Genomic DNA, 18,592 nt, shown 5'->3' on the forward strand with positions numbered 1-18,592 from the left:
GGAGTACCTGAGATATAATGTTTGATTCTCTGCCAGTTTACCACCTTCGGGTTATTGCCTTCAGCGTTGTTAATCTTGATGGCACCAGAACGATAAACTTCCCCGACAATGTAAGGCCCTTCCCATATGGAGAGAAGCTTTCTTGCAAAAAAATCTTAAACAAGAGTTAGCAAGACATGGTCACCTACATTAAATTCATGTTTTTTGTATCCTTTTGTCATGCCATGTTTTAACTTTTTCTTTAAACAACTTGACATTCTCATAGGCCTGGGTTCTCCATTCATCAAGTGAGCTAATGTCAAATAACCTTTTCTCACCAACAAGTTTGAAATCATAGTTGAGCTCTTTAATTCCCCAATAAGCTCTATGTTCTACTTGTAGAGGTAAGTGACATGCTTTTCCATAAACCATTTTATACAGAGACATACCCATAGGGTTTTTATATGCGGTTTTATAAGCCCATAATGCATCATCAAGTTTCTTAGACCAATTCTTTATAGATCTGTTAACAGTCTTTTGCAAGATCAATTTAATTTCTCTATTGCTCAATTCTACTTGACCACTAGACTGGGGATGATACGGAGATGCAACTCTATGGTTGACATCATACTTAGCAAGCAATTTACGGAAAGCACCATGAATAAAGTGTGAACCACCATCAGTCATTAAATATCTAGGAACTCCAAACCTCAGAAAAATAATTTTTTTAAGCATTTTAATGGAAGTGTTATGATCAGCACTACTAGTTGGAATACCTTCTACCCACTTAGTAACACAATCAACAACAACCAAAATATGTGTATATCCATTGGAGGAAGAAAAAGATCCCATATAATCAAATCCCCAAATATTAAATGGATCAATAACAAGTGAATAGTTCATAGGCATTTTCTGACGTCTACTAATATTACCAATTTCTTGTCATTCATCACAAGACAAGACATACTTACGAGTATCCTTGAAGAGAGTAGGCCAACAAAAATCAGATTATAATATCTTGTGTGCAGTTCTATCTCCAGCATGGTGTCCTCCGTAGGCCTCGGAGTGACACTTACGTAGGATCTGTTCCTGTTCATGCTCAGGTACACAACTTCTAATAACACCATCTACTTCTTTATAGAGGTGTGGGTCATCCCATAAGTAATATCTTAGATCATAGAAAAACTCCTGTAACTACCCCATAAAACTCCATATCCCAGAAATATAATGGGAACAAATAGGGGAAACAAAGGAAATAGGGAACCGACGAATGCAAACAGTAGGGAACGATGATCATGCGAACGGGAAAGCGCCGTCCACGGTAAAGAAGGGCCGCAATGAGTAGGCCACAAGAGCGGCGGGCGCGACGGACGGGGACGATGGCAATGAAAGGACAGTCGGCGGCGACGGTTCGACGACACCAGAGAGAAACAAATCTCAAAACAGATCGAAAGTGTATTACAAAACACTAAAAATATATGGACTAACGTGAAAAAAAAAGGAAAAACCAGAAAGGAAACTTGAAAACCGAAAATCACGGGAGTGCCTGCGGAGCGCCCCGGAAAAGTCTCAGCACCGCCCCGTGCGTGACACTCATCGAGCCCGGAGCGTTCCCCAACTAACTGTTGCGGGGAGCGCTCCTCAGCTAGTGATTTTGGCGATTGGTCTGCTCCAATCCAGGCGATGTTTGTGCCAAAAGAAAAATTCATGGCGCAGGTGAGGAGCCGAGGCGACGCTAGATCCGGAGCGGGAGGGGATGAAGTCGACCCGACGCACATGAGGGAGCCGGCAGTCGAGGGGATCCAGCGGGCGAGAGCCACGTGACGTGCACGAGGGAACTGGCGGTCCAGGTGATCCAGTCGACGTGAGTCGCGCGAGGGACGCAGCACTCGAGGGGATTTACCCTTTTGGTGCGGGATGCAAGTGGATCAGACACCGGTCGATCCAGCCGGCCCGGGCGAACCGCCTGCGATGAAGAGGCAAATCCATCGGCCGTCATGGTGTTCTTCAGCACCATCAACGCCTGCCTACCTGACCACATGCAGGCACACCACGACAAGCCCGTCGAGGAGACTCGACTACCAGGTATTGCCTTGATCTGATTTCAGTGGCTTGTAGTCAGCTTTCTGGCCTCATATTAGATTTTTTCCATTACATGGTTGGTGCTCACGTTGTTTCCTTTGATGATCTAGGGGCCGTTTGGTTCCTAGTCATAGTTTGCCAAGCCAAAATTTGGCAGCCACAGTTTAGTTGGCATGTGTTTGGTTTTTGCCATACTTTGGCTTGCCACACTTTATTGCCCCTATGGCCTACTTGTTATAGAGATAATTTTTTGCCAACTTTTGCCAAAGTTTGGCGTCCAATTTCTCAGCCACACTTTGGCTTGGTCACACTAGTCTCCAGCCAAACAGACCCCTACTCCCCTCTGTTTTGAAATAATTGTCACCGGGAGTTTCTAGTACAAAGTTCGGCACGTACAATCTTTTTTGTTGTTTTCTAAAGTACCCTCCTACGACCTACCTCGTCCACTCTCTCGCTCACTCACGCACTCTCTGTCTCGCTCAGCCGAATCCCTAGCTCACGTCGTCAGCACCTCTCCCTAGCTCACGTCGCCGGCACCTCTCCCTAGCTCTTGTCCTCGGCGCCTCTCCCTCGCCCGTGTCACCGCTTCCTCTCCCTCGCCCGCGTCGCCTCCACCGTCGCAAAGATCTCATTTTTATTCTCTGGCGGCTGATCCCGAGTGCGGCAGCACGATCTGCAATGGCCTTCCTCCACTCCAACGCCCTTCGGTACGTCACCCCCTCCTAGCTCCCTCGCTGGTGCTCATCTACTCTCTTCATGCGGTACAAGGATTGAACTTGGCGATTCAAGTAGGTGCAGATCTCCGAGCTTTACCAGCCCCACTCCGAACTCGTCCCTAATGCGCAGTCCTCCTCTTCATGATGTCTCTTCTTCCTCCAACTCTTCCATGGAGTAGAGCAGGTTCCCTTCCCCTCTTCCGGCCGTGTGATTTGATGTTTCTTTTGTGAATTGGATTTGATTTGATTTGCGGGCCTTGTGTACAGTAGATGCCCTCATCAACCTGCCTGCAGCCAGCCGTGCGGCCGCAGCAGATTGACGAGGAGGACTGATGACGACAATGGAGGAGGACTGAACAAGCTGAAAATCCATTGAGATAATGTGGGAATGGAAAATGAGGTAAAAAACTAAACCTGTTGGTCGATAATGAACTCTTTCTCCTTCATGTTATGTCACAAACTTAAAAGCAGGAGTAATTTTCTTCCCAGAAGTTTGCACAATATAATCTAGGATCATGGTCCTGGTCAATGTTAGGGGTAATAGTAGTAAAGCCAACAAAAAATGGGCAATTTATAAGTTGTTGTCCGTGATGTCTGAACAAATGCAACAAATTTGTATGTACAATATGATTGCTGAAAATGGACCGTCGTATATACCTGTACAAGGTTGGGGAGGACGCTCAGCGTTGGTGTTCTGGTGCAGGTCGTCGGGGCCTGGAGAGAGGAGAGTCGTCACGTTGAGCTCATGGGGATAGGGCAGCCACCACTATCGCCTCCCGCGGTAGAGCAAAGGCGAGGATGCTTGACTGTCAAAACTGAAAAATTGAGATCTGCTTGTGAAACAGAAAAACCGAGATCTGCTTGTAAACATAGCTTGAAGATCATGGCTATTATTGTGAAGTTCTCAAGGTGATGAGCTTACTTGAGTGCTTTCCCCTGGAGACTTTGCATTTGCAGGTGACTTCTTGGAGATTTTGAAACTGCTTGTACTGTCATAATTATCAGTCTGTAAAACTGAGAAGTGTATTTTCCATTTTGAAACTGAGATCTGCTTGCACTATCATACAGTAATTTTGAGTTTGTAAAGCTGAGAAATGTATTTTCCATGTGGAAACTGAGATCTGCTTGTACTGTCATAATTTTCAGTTTGTAAAACTGAGAAGTGTATTTTCCATTTTGAAACTGAGATCCTCTTGTACTATCATACAATAATTTTCAGTTTGTAAAGCTGAGAATTGTATTTTCCATGTGAAAACTGAGATCTGCTTGTACTGTCATAGTTTTCAGTTTGTAAAATTGGAGTACTGCAGATTTTACTGCCAAAACTGTATCCACTGTAAAAACTCAAATAAAATAAGCATTGTCACTGTGATGCTTTGACTAAAATAAAATAAGGTTTATCACTATTAAAATTGTCTAAATGGCCATCAAGCAATGAAATTTGGCTCGTCTCACAGATTTATGGGATCTCCACATCTTCTTCTGTGATCTCCTGTGTGTAATTGAATGTGCTAAAGCATGGAGTAGAGATTTGTAGTGATCTCCTGTAGCTTCTGTAGCTTCTACAGACTTGATTCACTAAATCCACTAAAGCATGGAGTAGAGATTTATGTGCATCTTCTTTGTTGGCATCTTCTTTGCTTATGGAAGGATGTACAGTATGGAGTGTGGAGTACTTCCTGTGAATGCAAGGCTTGGCAGTAGAGATTTGTGCAACTTTTTCAGTACAGTGTAGGAGTAACATTTTTTTGTTCATCTTTTAATAGGAGTACTTCAATGCACTTCATCCAAGGACGATGCAAGCCATTTACTAGAAAGCAGAAGCAGATTTTGGTAGGTAAAGAAAACCTTTGCCTGCTTCCAGATTTGTGCATACATCTACTGAAGCAAATAAATGTACAGTACTAGTGCTAGTGCTTCCAGAATTTGAGTACACCAGTGCATATTCACTCCTGTAGACAAAAGACTGTTGTAGACTCCAATTTTAAGTGTCTTTTTGGTAGTAAAGAAAATCTTTGCCTGCTTCCAGATTTGGAGTACAAAGACAAAAGACTACTGTAAGTACATGCACATTCTTCGGTTCCTCTTCCATGATATACAGATCGATAAATGAAGTGATTGTGCTCCAACTTTGTAAGAAGATGTTCAGAGACCCATGTAGAATGATGTTCATATTACTCCTATAGATAGAGAGTGATGTACTCCTTGTATTCATGTCTACAGTAAGAAGCAGATAGTGCACCTTGCCAGCTGCTCTTTTCTTTGCTTTACCCTACATTTTCTTTTCTTGGCTATGACTGTAAATTGAAAGTGCCATTGCTAACTAACCAAAGCTAGCCATGTTTAAAGAATAAATATAAGCTTAACACACAACCAAAGCAAGCCATGTTTAATTAGCCATATTTGGATGACTGATGGAAAATGTGGGCTGCAGGCTACACTTGCCTCCTTTATTTGTCTTTTTTATTCAGTTGAGTCCTGAATTTGAAATTCTAGTGATTCCTCAAATTCTGATGTACTGTTTAACTGAATCAATCTTGTGTTGTTAATTTCTATAATTTGAGGTGAGGAGTACCTTCCTGGAGTGGTGTGTGTTGCGATGACCAGGCGGGGGCATAGCGACGATCTGTCTGGGCAGCAGGGCGAGGACACTAGGGCGGCGGCGGCAAGACTGGGGCAGTGGGGCGGAGGAGGTTGGGCCTGCTGCTAGCGACGGGGATGAGCAACTGGACAACAGGGAGGAGCCTGGTGGAGGGTCCTGCTGGTGGAGGGCGGAGGAGGAGGGGCCTGCTGCTGACGACGGGGACGAGCAGCTGGATAACAGGGAGGAGCCTGGCGGAGGCTCCTGCTGGTGGAGGGCGGAGGAGGAGGAGGATGGGCTTGCTGCTGGTCTGGACGAGCAGCTGGAGGAGGAGGAGGGGCCTGCTGCTGGCCTGGATGCGCTGCCCTGGAGGAAGATAACGAGGAAGACAACGATCTGATTTCAACTTAGGGGTACTCCTGTACTTTCGTTCGTTTTCACCTGGTCGGAGATTTCTCCCAGCGACAATTATTTTGGAACGGAGGGAGTAGGTATTTTGCATGTGAAGTTAGATAACTTGGTTGAAAGGAAAAATGGTCGTCCAGTAGTAGTAGTCCTTGCAGATTAAGTTTTTCAAACGATCACGGCAGTGACTCGATAAATAGGTGATACTTTTAGATCTTAAATTTACATTTCTCATCTCTATTGGTATGATGTAGTTTTCTCTGGATTAGACCGATCCCCAAATCATCATTCAAACATTTTCCTTTTTGTTTATCTAGGGTTACTATTAAATTATTTATTTGTGCTGATTGTTAGTTGTAGCATCATAGATTCATATGTCAAATTGCAGTTGGGGGTTAGTCGACATAGTATCTACATCAACAGTTTTTTTTCACAAGGGAGAACATTTCTTTATTATTTGTGAAAAAACTAAATTTTGCTCCTATCAGTTGTGCTTGAGATCTCGTTGAGCGCACAACGCCAGGTTTTCTTTGGTAGTTGTGGTTGTTTGCCAAGCTGTAGTAGATACCAAGCTCTTTTATAGTGTATTTTGATCAAACTTTCTGTCATTCTTGCTTATTTGCAAAAATAAATTTGGGTTAGATCAGGTGCTCCGTCATCGATACATGGAAGATTTTTTGTTTGTTTTTTCAGAGTGCAATCATGTTTCGGTCTATACGGCTACACTTACTTTTCAAGAGGGCTGGTGCTGAATGCTTTCTAACCAAAAGGGGATTTGGTGTTTGCAGCTTCTTCTGGATAATCATAAGCTACTTAGTGCACTTTTGATGCATTTGATCTGTCCCATCTAGCAAGTTCCTTTTGGGTTTAAATGCAAGTTTTTTGTAGCTTATGTTTTACGATTCAAGTACTAGCACATCACTGTATTGTGTGTCCTGAGCATGGCGATAGCCTCCCTGACCACATCGCTGCTAGTTATTGTGGATCCACATTTTAAGAAGCTCTTCATGGTGACTCAAAGAGGTGGCATGGAGAGGAAGAAAAATATGTGGGTGTCATGCTTGATTTTGTCTTTGCCAATGGCAGGGTGACTATGGCGAGGTTCCAACCTGTCCACCGTGAGGATATCATCAGTCAATTGTGTACCACGAATATTTCATGGATTCAATTTTGAGATTCAATCTCCTCTTTGTTTTGTGGTTCCTTCTTTAAGCATTTCAATGGCTTGTTGAATATTATTTGTTTTTGGTTTGCAAGAACAAGCCTTGGCACATAACTCTTTGCATGGAAATCTTTAATTGGTGTTCCATGTGCCCGACGGGCGACAAAGACAAGTGACAAAAAGGACTTCCCCGCTGGCAAGTAGGCATTGGCGAAAAATCTTCCTCGTTAAATCTGCCATTTGTTTTTTCCTTTAAACTGTTTAGGCTCCCGATGGCAAGTAGGGCATTGGTGGAAATCTTCCTGATTAAATCTACACTTTACTTGATTCCTTTAAACTATTCAGGCTTTGATTTCCTTGGCCATGGAACTCACAATCATGCAATCGATGGTCTTTATTTTCTATGTGTGAGGACATCATGTACTCACTATAGCAGATGACATCAATCTTCATGCCATAGCGTTGTAATTAAGCTTCATGTGAAGCTTACCATAAATGTTCACTTCTTAATGGTTGGATCATTCAGTGTAGGAATATGATGCATTGGACATAAGAGATTAACCGATGGAGGGTATGATTACTTCGGAAGATGGGATCTCAATGTTAGTTCACTTACCATCCTTTTTATTGAGAGGGGAGATATTCTACATGTACAGCAATTCACTTTGATTGCAGTGTCCCTACCCGAAGTTCATCGATGGCTACTGGACTGATTAGTGCCTTTCCTGCCAATATTTTTTTTTGCAAATACGCAAAGATTGTGTATCATTGCATTGATAGATGGAGACCATTGACATTATCTATTTGATTATGGAATCCACCATGCAAGCACAATTCTTTTTCCCCTTTTGAAATAAACTGAGTAGTGCACATCCAACATAGGTAAGCCTTCTATATTTTTGTTGTTGAATGGAATTCACACCAAGAAAATGATAATCTATATGAGAAGAATGGTAGTCTGTTAGTCAAGAAACAACCTGGTGACTTCAAATATTTTGCATTTCTATTTGTCATATTAAAATTAATAACAAATTCAATTTATCCACCGTAAATGAATAATAATACAATGGGCCTATTTTCTGTTAAAATACTTGATACGATATTGAGGTATGCTCCCCTGTTTTCATCCATGCACTGTATATGTAGACTGACATTATAAGCTCCGATCACGAATGCATAAATGTGAAGTTAGTCCAAATATTTCAGATATAAACAGTTGCCATGAGAGGCTAGTGCTGGATGGATATTTGTGTACATAAAAGATAAATGTATTATTTATTAACCTAGGGTTGGATGTACAGGGGGTGGTAGTGAGTTGTTTAGTTAATGATCTTGCTTGTGTTGCCGTGGTTAAGGTTCCTTTGCTTCATATATGAGCTATAAAAGAGTTAATTAATGGTGACAATTAAAATGCCCATTTAGTATGTATGTTTGTCTGCATAGTTGTTTATGTTCTTTATGGGAATATATAGATCAATTCTACTGGGTTTAGTGCTTGTGATGTATTCTTTATATTGTGGTTCATTTAGGAAATTATCTCATGGGCCTAGCACAAGAAATTGAGGGTCCTCATAAGAGCCTCAGATTTCTGCTTGTACAGTTGTCCTCAGAAATTCTTTATATACATCTGATTACATGTTTGGGGAAAATTTTCTTCTGCTTAGATGCTCAGCTAGAGTGGCAACAAAGCTTTTCTCCTCTCGCATCTGGGTCTACTTTTGATCCGATATCTCATACTTTACCAATCTTGTTGTTTCATTTCCTCTCATTTCCTTTTGTTTTGCAATTTTGAGGCATTGCCACAAAATGCACCATTCAGAATGATCAAAAGTTGATAATGTGAAGCATTCTTTCACGATGTTGGTCTTTAAAGTTGTATTTGACATGTTACTCAGTTTGCGCTGGCATTAATGTCCTTTATTGTAACAACTACTTATTATGCTACTCCCTCTGTAAACTAATATAAGAGCGTTTAGATCACTACTTTAGTGATCTAAACGCTCTTATATTAGTTTACAGAGGGAGTATAACTGTACTGTTAAAATGTTCAAATTTGTAAAACAAATACACCCGGTCCACGTTATAATTTGAGTTGTTGTTGTTTTACTTATTGTTAATCTGCCATTTTTTTTGTATCCTTCATCACTTATTGGATGTCAACAACCGGAACAAGAGGGAAAATGCCACTATAATTGACATGTCGTATAAGCTAGGAACAAGAAAAAGAAGTAAAGATCTCATCTTGTGCAACAAAAATGAGAGTGAAGAATATTGCAATCCTTTACTCCCAGCATTACCTTCCAATTCAGTGATAAGTATATTTATATTATGAAACATCTTATCATTATATTGCCAGAAGGGACGGGCACGGCAATGCGCGCCATCCATGATCTAGTATTTTGTAAGTCAAGTTTATGATCAAAGTTTGACCTAAAATACGAGGGAGTAATAAACCAAGGCGGAGTAAGTACTAGTATGGGTAGTGTCATCACCATTGGAGAACTCAGACATTCACATACCTAAATTACATTGTGACCGGTAAAAGGTGTTCATCTTTTGTACCACCAAGTGTCGTCACCATTGAAGAACTCAGACATTCACATACTTAAGTTACACTGTGACCAGTAAAATGTGATCACCTTTTGTACCACCATTTTTTAATAAAATGTTTTCCTTATTTGGATAGTATTCCTTTTTCAGATATAGAGGTCACCTCATAATATATATGTGATAGATGAAGTCTAATGACACGTGTTGGGTTATAGTGTCTGACCCTTTCTCGCAGTTTAGACTGATGTGGAACTGTTAGGTGCATTCAACTTGTAAAGAAAAGGTTCGAGATCCAAAGCTCAGTTAAATCAGTAACTAATTACGACCTGCCACCTGTTGCTCACATCCTAACTCCAAGAGTATATATGTATTCAATATCTTCGTAAATAGAACCAACTATTATATAATTCAACAAGAGGATATGTATAATTCTCTACAGGCAGTGCTTGGGCATAATCCATTAAGTCAAAACCTCAAGCTCTATATGCCACATCTTCCAAAACTTGGCGCATGTGTTCTTCTGGGGACAAAATCACTGTTTTGACCTTGTCAGAAAATTATAGCACAAAATGAACTCTTCATGAAATTATTTCACAATCTGATCCTTTTGGCAACGCCACAGACCGTGGCGTTTCTGCTCCATACAAAAACGCCGTGCTAGCTAGCGTTGCTGCTCCTTGTGGAAACGTCAAGCTGGCTAGCGTTGCTGCCCATATGAAAACACCAGGGCGTTGGCGTTGCTGCCCATATGAAAACGCCAGGACCGTTGGCGTTGCTTCCCCGGATATTTAATTGTTCTGACAATGATTTCAGCCGCTGTTATGCCGATCTGACGCAAAGGCCTGAAACCCATCACCCCATCTAGCCCATGCATGCATGCAGCTCGAAATGCTTGTTGACCCGTCGGACAAACAACTGCTACCCAACCTATGTTGCATTGCTCCTAGGCCATGAGCATGCAGATGCCTGTACATCATGTTCGTATGCACTGGATTCCCATGTCCTGCACATGTAAACCTGCAGCACATGCAGAGGAGCAGCTAGCAACTAACAACACAGTGAAAAGGCATGAGAAAAGGTTTTGTTTATTCGTTCTTTTAATGTACTCATCAATCAAGTCCACTGAGCACTAGCAAGATATCTATTAAAATCATTTTTAGGGAAGAAACACCATGGCCCCTGGCGTTTTCATATGGGCAGCAACGCTAGCTAGTTCGGCGTTTCTACAAGGAACAGCAACGCTAGCTAGCTCGGCGGTTTTATATGGAGCAGAAACGCCACGGTCTGTGGCGTTGCTAAAAGGGTCAGATTTTGAAATACTTTCATGGAGAGTTCATCTTGTGCTATAGTTTTCTGACAAGGTCAAAACAGTGATTTCGTCCTTCTTCTAGAGAGGTGCCACGTGTGAAGTTATGGATTCCGATCATTTGTTCGTCACAATTGCAATCTTGATAATACTTTTTTATATTCTTTACGATCTGAATCATTTCATTTACTTGCTTGCAATCATCACTTCCAACCATAAATAAAATACATTATACTCCCTCCGGTCCTTTTTACTCCGCGTATTAGATTTGTATCAACTCAAACTTTACAAAGTTTGACCAAATTTATATTAAAAAATATCAACATCTACAATACCCAATATATATACTATAAAACTACATTTCATAATGAATCTAACAATGTTGATTTGGCATTGTGGATGTTGATCATTTTTTCTATAAGTTTGGTCAAAATAGAGATACGTTGACTTAGGACAAAACTTATATGAAGACAAAAAAGGACCGGAGGGAGTACTTGTAACTAGCAGAGTGAAGTGTCTTAGAGCATCTCCAACAGGCGCGCCAAAAGACACGCGCACGCGGTAAACCCAGATTTTAGCGCGCGCGGAACGTTTTGCCGCGCTCCAGCGGTGGCGGGAAACTCGCGCGCGCGGGAACCGCTTGCGCGCGCGCGAAAAGGCGGCAGCTCACGCGCCATTTTTGGCGCACCGCTTCCGGCTCGCCTATAAAATGCGGCGCTCGCCACGCGCCTTCCCCACGACTCCGATCCCACTTCCTCTGCCACGCGCCTCTTCCTCCTCCTCTGCCACGCGTGCCTCCACCGCTCCAGCGCCATCATGCCGCCGCGCCGCCGAGGAGCGTCGGGGTTCCGCGGCATCCGCCTGCACCCCAACGGCGGGTACTACTCCGAGATACGCTCCGGCGATCTCCGGCTCGGCCTCGGCACCTACGGAACAGCGCACGAGGGCGCCCGTGCGTACGACGCGGCGGCGTGGCGCCTAGGCAGGCCGCGCGGGCAGATGAATTTCCAGGACGTCTACACGCTCCAGCAGGCGCTGGACGTCGCCCCGCCGCCTCGTCTTAACACGGCAGAAGACCGTGCGGAGCACGCTGAGCGGCAGCGCCGCCTCCTCGTCGCCCAGGAGGACGAGCGGGTCATGGGGGAGTGGCGCCGGCACCATCCGGAGGACGTCGCCTACGAGCAATCCTACTGGGCAAGGCGCCACGAGAAGGACACGCGAAGGCGCCGCAATTCGCGGTTGGAGAGGCGTCGGCGGAAGGCATTGGCGAATGCGCAGTCGGATATCGTTGCAGCTGGTGGGAAATCGTTCTTCACGGAAAACGATGATCGTTGGTTGGACATATGGCTCGATACCTCGGATGACACCGACGAGTACGATGATGGTGATGATGATAGCGACTTGGAGTAGTTTCTATCTAGTTACGCCGTAGTTTATCTATGCTTTCGAACTATCTATCTAGTTGCATCGATGTAAAATATCTTTGTATCATTTTTTATTTATGCAATATATCTAGTTTTTATTTATCTATACTTCCGATTCTAAAAATAAAAAAAATGTTGTGTGCGCGTTGCATTTTTTACGCGTTGCTGGAGCGGCGCACGCGCGCTGCACTTTAGCGCAGCTGCTGGAGCCAGCGCTGCGCCAAACCATGCGATGGGCGCGCGGTAAATCAGTTTTTTACGTTCGACGCCCGTTGGAGATGCTCTTAGTTGTGTGCAAGTACCGATCATTGGTAGCAAATCAAGACTTGGCGAAGTGATATCTTGGTTTTCAACGGAGGGAAAGCTTAAATACAAGAATAAGAAACAACTATGCCCACGATATAGTAGTTAACTTAAAATAAGAAACATATGACCTTAAATTCCAGAATGGTATGATACTAACAAGCCAGGCAGAAAGGCACAAAATGCATGATGACATACAAAAGAATAAGACACAAATACAAGAGACAAGGGAAACTAGCTAGATTATTCATGATCCTTCAAAAAGAAAAGGCTAGATTATTCATGAAATGTGTTTATGTGCTCGGTCCAAGTTTGGAAAGGAAGTCGGCGATGTTGCGGTCTGAGCTGCCATCTTCACTCATGGCCTTCTTCGCCTTGTGGCTCCAGCTTGCAGCATTCGTCCTGTAGCCCTTGGCATCATCCATGGCCTCTCTGATGCACCTCGCGAGCTCCTCCTTGGTCACCACCCCTTTCACCTGCACACCCACGTGCCAGACGTCCTCGACGTATTTGGCGTTGGTCGGCTGGTCTGACCACTGCGGCACCGCGACCATGGGCACGCCGATGCTCAGGGCCTCTATCGTCGAGTTCCACCCGCAGTGGGTGACGAAGCACCCGACGGCCGGGTGCGCCAGCACCTCCAACTGCGGGCTCCATGTCACGAAGAGCCCCCGCCCCATGGCCTTGCCGATGAAGCCCTCAGGCAGCTTCCAGGTCTCGGACGCCCTGACGACCCACACGAAGGGTTGGCCGCTGCTGTACAGCCCCTCGGCGACCTCGGCCACCTGCGCCGGGTCGGGCGTGGCGTTGGCGAGGCTGCCGAAGGAAACGTACGCCACAGAGCGCGCCGGTCTGTCGTCTAGCCAAGCCATACTTTCCGCCGCCATCGGAGTGTGGAGGTGGAAGCCGTAGGACGTGTCGTCGGCCATGCGGTTGTCGAGGTACGCCGACGGGATGCTCGGGCCAACCGCCTTGGCCCCCCATCTCGACGACAAATACTCTGCTTCCTTGGGCTGCAGCTCGTGAAATGAGTTGATGAGACTGTAGTCTGCCACCTCAAGCCCTTCGCACTGCTGCAGCAGCAGGTGCAGGTAAGCGGGGCTGCTGCCCGGATCCGTGAGGAAGGATGGGAAGTCGGCCGGCGACAGCATCGTGGGCAGGCCAGGAAGCTGCGCCGGCGCGTTCTGCTTGTCCACCGGGAGTTTCACAAGGCCTGCCCACGCGTGGGCGTACACCACGTTCACCGCGCACGCCTGCGTGAAGAAGGCCGCGCACTTGGCGCCGTGCCGCCGTGCCACACGCGGCGCCCAGAGGAGGAACGCGTCGTACACGACGGCGTGCACCGGCCGGCCATGCTCCGATTCGGAGCGGAGGAGCTCGTCCAGCGTGGACGACCCGACCGACTCGAGCCGTGCCAGGAAGGTCTGCACATCGCCGACCTCATCGTAGCCCTGCCGGTCGCACCCATCCGAGAAGGCGGCGATATGGACCGCGCCGGCCTGAGATGGTCCGCCGGAGTTGCCGAGCACGGACCGGGTCACGGCGAGGGTGCAGCGGATGCCGCGGTGGCCGGCGAGCCGCTTCGCCAACTGGAGAAGCGGGTTGATGTGGCCTTGGGCTGGGTATGAGACGAGGAGCACGTGAATTCTGTGATCCGACCCTGACATAGCCGCTGTTCGTGTTTGTTAGCTATCGTTGCTTGCGTTGTGCGTTCTTCTACCATAAATTTATAGATACGGCTTGACACCTTCCAACCCGTAGCCTAAAAAATAAATTATCTGTGACCGTCGTGGCTGCCGGACATGGCCATGAACGTGGAAGCCCCGGCACGGTGCTAGTGGAGGCTTCTTCGTCGTCGTCAGACGTAAGGAGGACTGAAATTCAAGTGACGCGTCCCGTCGCCATAAGCTGGGGTGTCATGCGATTATTATTATTTTTTGAAGGGGATGTCACACGGATAGATAGGATGATCTAAACGCTCTTATATTAATTTATACTACTCTCTCTGTCCGGAAATACTTGTCGGAGAAATGAATGAAAATAGATGTATCTAGAACTAAATTGCATCTAGATACATCGATTCCTCCGACAAAAATTTTTGGACGGAGGAAGTACTAGTTTACGGAGAGAGTACCATGAAAAACTAAACAAAGCTCCCTATTGAGTAGACTTAAGGATGATCGATGTAACAGTATTTCTATACTGCCTCAACTTTTTTTTTCTCTAAAAACACTCAGGGGAAAGTATAAGGTGATACCAATCCTTACATGATACCATGATACCAACTTGCAAAATTCAAATTTGAGCATGTCAAAAAATTCTGAAAATAATCATGAATGTTCACAACACATATGTCAATAACCCCTAAAAAATTCAGATCAAAATTCGACATACACAAAGAGAAACAAAAAGAAAAGGACAAATCCATCATGAATAGTGTCAAAAGAAGACAAAAACAAAAATGACACTATTCACATCTGAATTTGTCTTTTCTATTTCTCCTTGTGTATTCCGAATTTTGATCTGAATTTTTTAGGAGTTGTTGACATATATGTCGTGAACAACCATGATTATTTTCAGAATTTTTTGACATGTTTTGAATTTTACAAATTGGTATCATGGTAGAATGTATAAACTGGTATCACCTGATACTTTTTCTCCCCCTCACGTATAGACTTATTTAGGTCACATGATCTTTCATTTTCCAAGATGTAGGCCGCATGATCTTTTATTTTCCAAGATGTAGGCTGCAGGATCTTTTATTTTCCACGATGTAGGCCGCAGGATCTTCTATTTTGCATGATGTAGGCCGCAAGATCTTTTATTTTGGACCCTAATAAGTGCCGCGCGTGTGGCATGAACACATGCCAACTCCGAGCAGTTTTTACGGCAAGTTTAATCACACGAGGACAGCAACTTTCTTTTTCGATGGCATGTTTCAGTTTTTTCGGGGGTTTGTTTATTTTCTTTCTTTTTTTTTGAACTCACTACGACCTTTATTTAAACATCCCAACTGGGAATTTCGTCCGCTACAATCTGCAAAATGCAGTCAGGTGGTTCAGACAGCCACACATTACAGAGATTATTCGCCACACATTCCCTAGCTAACCTATGAGCTGCATTATTCGCAGATCTTCTCACCCAGGTCACTTTCCACCTATCCCTTGACGCCAACAGTTGCTTTACCTCTTCAATGATCGGTCCCAGCAGCTACAGATCCTTTTCTTGCCTCTGTAACTTGCAAACGATCTCACGGCAGTCCATTTCAACATGTAGATTTTGTATGTCTAGTTCGTCCGCTAGTTGGACTGCCCTTTTGCATGCATACAGTTCGATCCTTGCCGGCTCTGTGCATTGAGGAAACACCTGACATGCGCCACCCAGGAAAGCACCTTCTTGATTCCGCAGAACCACTCCTACTCCTCCCAGCTCGCCAGCCTTTTCTTTTCAATTGACAACTTTCGTTGTAAAAATGTCAGGGCGGGAGAGCTTCGTGCCACATGTGTGGCACTTATCATTTGAGTTTATTTTAATACTACGTCGGGAGGAGTTCAGGGCTGCTCCCCGAGTGCGCGAGCCCGGCCCCAGGACCGCATCCGCCCGCCCACCATGGTCGCACGGACACGCGAGCCCGGCCCCAGGCCTGCACCCCGTTCCTCTTCCTCGCGTCGAGCATGAACGGGGACAACCATGGCCACACGCACACGCTCAATCTTTTTGCAGTGTAGAATTTTGTTGGAGCTGAGAGAAATCGACGGCTAGAGACAGGTGTTACACAGCGGCGTGCGGGGAGAGGGCGGCAGAATCTTTTAGTTTGCGGTATGTAAACCGTCCTCGGGCTTGTAGAAGTATGGGTCGGAGGCTCGCGTTTTGGGTGCCCCTTAAAATGTATAAGGGTCCGCGGACTTTTATTGTGTCTGTTCTTAATAAAAAAATATCTGAAATCATAAAACCGTTGGAATTTTACAGGTTTGGCCCACATACAGTTACGTGGGGTTTTTACGTAATGGCTGATTTGGACGTAATTAATTGGTTTAGGATTAGTGGCTGGGGCCCACCTCGGTTAAAATGGGGGGAGAAGAGTATTTATGGAGGGGTAAGTAAGATTACGTAGGATCTTTTTGTAGGTGTAGAATTATCGTTTTAAGAAGTCTACTGGAGATGCTCTTACTGGTCACTAAACGCGCAGACCACAGCAGCCGCCAGCGCGAACACCAGGCCCACTGTGCCCGGGAGCGACGAGCCACCGTTCTCCCTGCAGGTACACCGACAGCGTCGCCTTTGACCCCGAGCCGGCCGGTGTCTGCACCTCCGGCGTGGCGGCGCCAGCAGCACGGCCACCACCGTTGCACTTGCTCGCTGGCGGGGTCTGCACGTTGCACGCCTTGGGGAGCTCGAGCGCGCGCGTCTTGTTGATGGTCATTCCGCCGAGCGACGATGAGTCGCCGCCAAGCGCGCTGCAGAGGCACTGGGGCTGACTGCACCACGGAGCCGAGCTGGGAGCAGCAGGACTTGTTGGGCGCCGCGTCGTTGCCGTTGATGTAGTTCATGCACAGCAGCACAGGTACAGGCCGACGAGCGCCGTCGTGCACCCGGACTGCGCCGACGCCGACGCCACCAGCAGGGCCGCTGCCACCGCAGTGGCCAGGAGGATGCTGCTGCCGGACATGGCTCTCGCCGCCATTGATTTCTCTTCCCCTCGGATTGATATTTTTTGAGCGAGAGGCTTTTCACTTTACCTACATGTCAGCTGACTGAGTTTTATATTTTGGGTCAGTCAATTTTTTAACCGTTGATTGCTGCTCCAAGATGCATGCTAGTTTTTTTTTCTTTTTTTTTAGTAACAGTTTTTTTTTCTGTTGTGTGTGCTGTTCTGTATCGAGCTGCATGTTTTTTTTTTTGAGAATCAGAGCTGCATGTTTTTTGATTGACACCTATTTTGAGTCAGTCGATTTTTTGTTGGGCTGAAGCCCGTTACATGTTTTCTAATTAGACTGTTTGTGTGTGTATTTGCTTCTGTTTTTTGTCGGTTTCTATGGGTATATTTTGGATGTTGGATGAATACAAAATATATACACGTAAGTAATTTATAATATGTGTATAAATTGTAATTCTGTGAAAATGCCCTATTATGTGCTTATTTCTTACATACTATTAAAACAAAACGGTTTCATTATACTTGTATTTTCTGTGAAATTTCCACTACCATATGCATATTATTGCATATTATTGAAAGCGCAATTGTTTGTATATATTGTGTGTAAATTTTGTTATTGGTTGATTATTTTATAATTTCTTCCTTCTTAATGGGTAATATGAATGCAACTAACTCATTCTTACTTAGAAAACTTTATTATTTTGATTTTGTTGTAGTAGTTACTTCATATTTGTTCTGAAGGGTAATATCAAAACCACTAATTCATTTTTTCTTACAAAACTTCATTATTATGTTTTTGATTTAGTGTTTGTTTTATTTTCTTTCATTTTTAATGATAATACCAATGTCACTAATTCATTCCTTCTTAGGAAACTTTCATTTTTGTGATAATTCTACTATTATATACTTATTCTGGCATATTATAAAAAGGTGCAATTTTTACATAAATTGTGTGTAAATTTCTCTTTTTTCCATTTTTGTTTTCTGTTTCAATGCATTTTTCTTTTTCTTCTTTTCTTTTCTTTATTTGGTTATTTTTTGTTTTTTGTGGGTTTCAATTACACTATGTGTAAATTATAGTAGAATGCAAAAAATGCACTATTGTATGCTTATTTTTTGCATATTTCAAAAAGTGCAATATCAGTGTAAATTGTGCACAAGTTTCGAATTTTTTTTCTTTTTTCTTTCCTTTTTTCTTTTGCTTTTGTGGGTTTTTGGCTGAGTGTAATCCTATGCATACAAATAATATATAATATGTGCCCAAATTTCATGATTATATGATTATTTTTGCATAATAAAAATTTACGATAAAGTGCAATTTGAGTGCAAACTTGTGCACATGTTTTTATTTTATTTTCTTTCTTCTTAAAGAAATAGGTTATTTCAGGTACACTTCGTCTAAATTATAGTAGAATGCGAAAAATGCA

General features: G+C 44.3%; 2 protein-coding genes and 1 pseudogene across 2 annotated transcripts; all 3 read right to left on the reverse strand.

Annotated features, from left to right (window-relative positions):
• Positions 1 to 3,193: 3,193 nt before the first annotated feature.
• LOC123115105 (putative protein TPRXL) lies at positions 3,194 to 11,596 on the reverse strand. The gene is made up of 4 exons (XM_044536370.1): positions 11,534 to 11,596; positions 5,353 to 5,754; positions 3,700 to 3,766; positions 3,194 to 3,592 (listed from the first exon to the last, which is right to left on the reverse strand). The coding sequence occupies exons 1-4, from the start codon at positions 11,594 to 11,596 to the stop codon at positions 3,510 to 3,512; spliced, it is 615 nt and encodes a 204-aa protein (XP_044392305.1). The 3' UTR covers positions 3,194 to 3,509.
• A 983-nt stretch (positions 11,597 to 12,579) lies between these two features.
• LOC123117154 (UDP-glucosyltransferase UGT13248-like) lies at positions 12,580 to 14,187 on the reverse strand. Its single transcript, XM_044537978.1, has one exon. It carries the CDS (start codon positions 14,173 to 14,175, stop codon positions 12,802 to 12,804), a length of 1,374 nt encoding a protein of 457 aa, XP_044393913.1. The 5' UTR covers positions 14,176 to 14,187; the 3' UTR covers positions 12,580 to 12,801.
• A 2,488-nt stretch (positions 14,188 to 16,675) lies between these two features.
• On the reverse strand, positions 16,676 to 17,192 carry LOC123115106 (non-specific lipid transfer protein GPI-anchored 5-like; annotated as a pseudogene).
• Between the last annotated feature and the right edge of the window lie 1,400 nt (positions 17,193 to 18,592).

The sequence above is a fragment of the Triticum aestivum genome, chromosome 5B (genome assembly GCF_018294505.1).
Source record: "Triticum aestivum cultivar Chinese Spring chromosome 5B, IWGSC CS RefSeq v2.1, whole genome shotgun sequence".
NCBI lineage: Eukaryota > Viridiplantae > Streptophyta > Magnoliopsida > Poales > Poaceae > Triticum > Triticum aestivum.

Bases quoted from the DNA above. Each gene is read 5' to 3' on its own strand.
- LOC123115105 (XM_044536370.1), bottom strand. From the start codon at position 11,596: ATGGCGCTGGAGCGGTGGAGGCACGCGTGGCAGAGGAGGAGGAAGAGG. The intron at 5,755-11,533 runs GTGGGATCGGAG...AGTTGAAATCAG, and splicing joins AGAGGCGCGTGGCAGAGGAA to ATCGTTGTCTTCCTCGTTAT. The intron at 3,767-5,352 runs GTACTCCTCACC...TAATTATGACAG, and splicing joins ACACACACCACTCCAGGAAG to TACAAGCAGTTTCAAAATCT.
- LOC123117154 (XM_044537978.1), bottom strand. From the start codon at position 14,175: ATGTCAGGGTCGGATCACAGAATTCACGTGCTCCTCGTCTCATACCCA.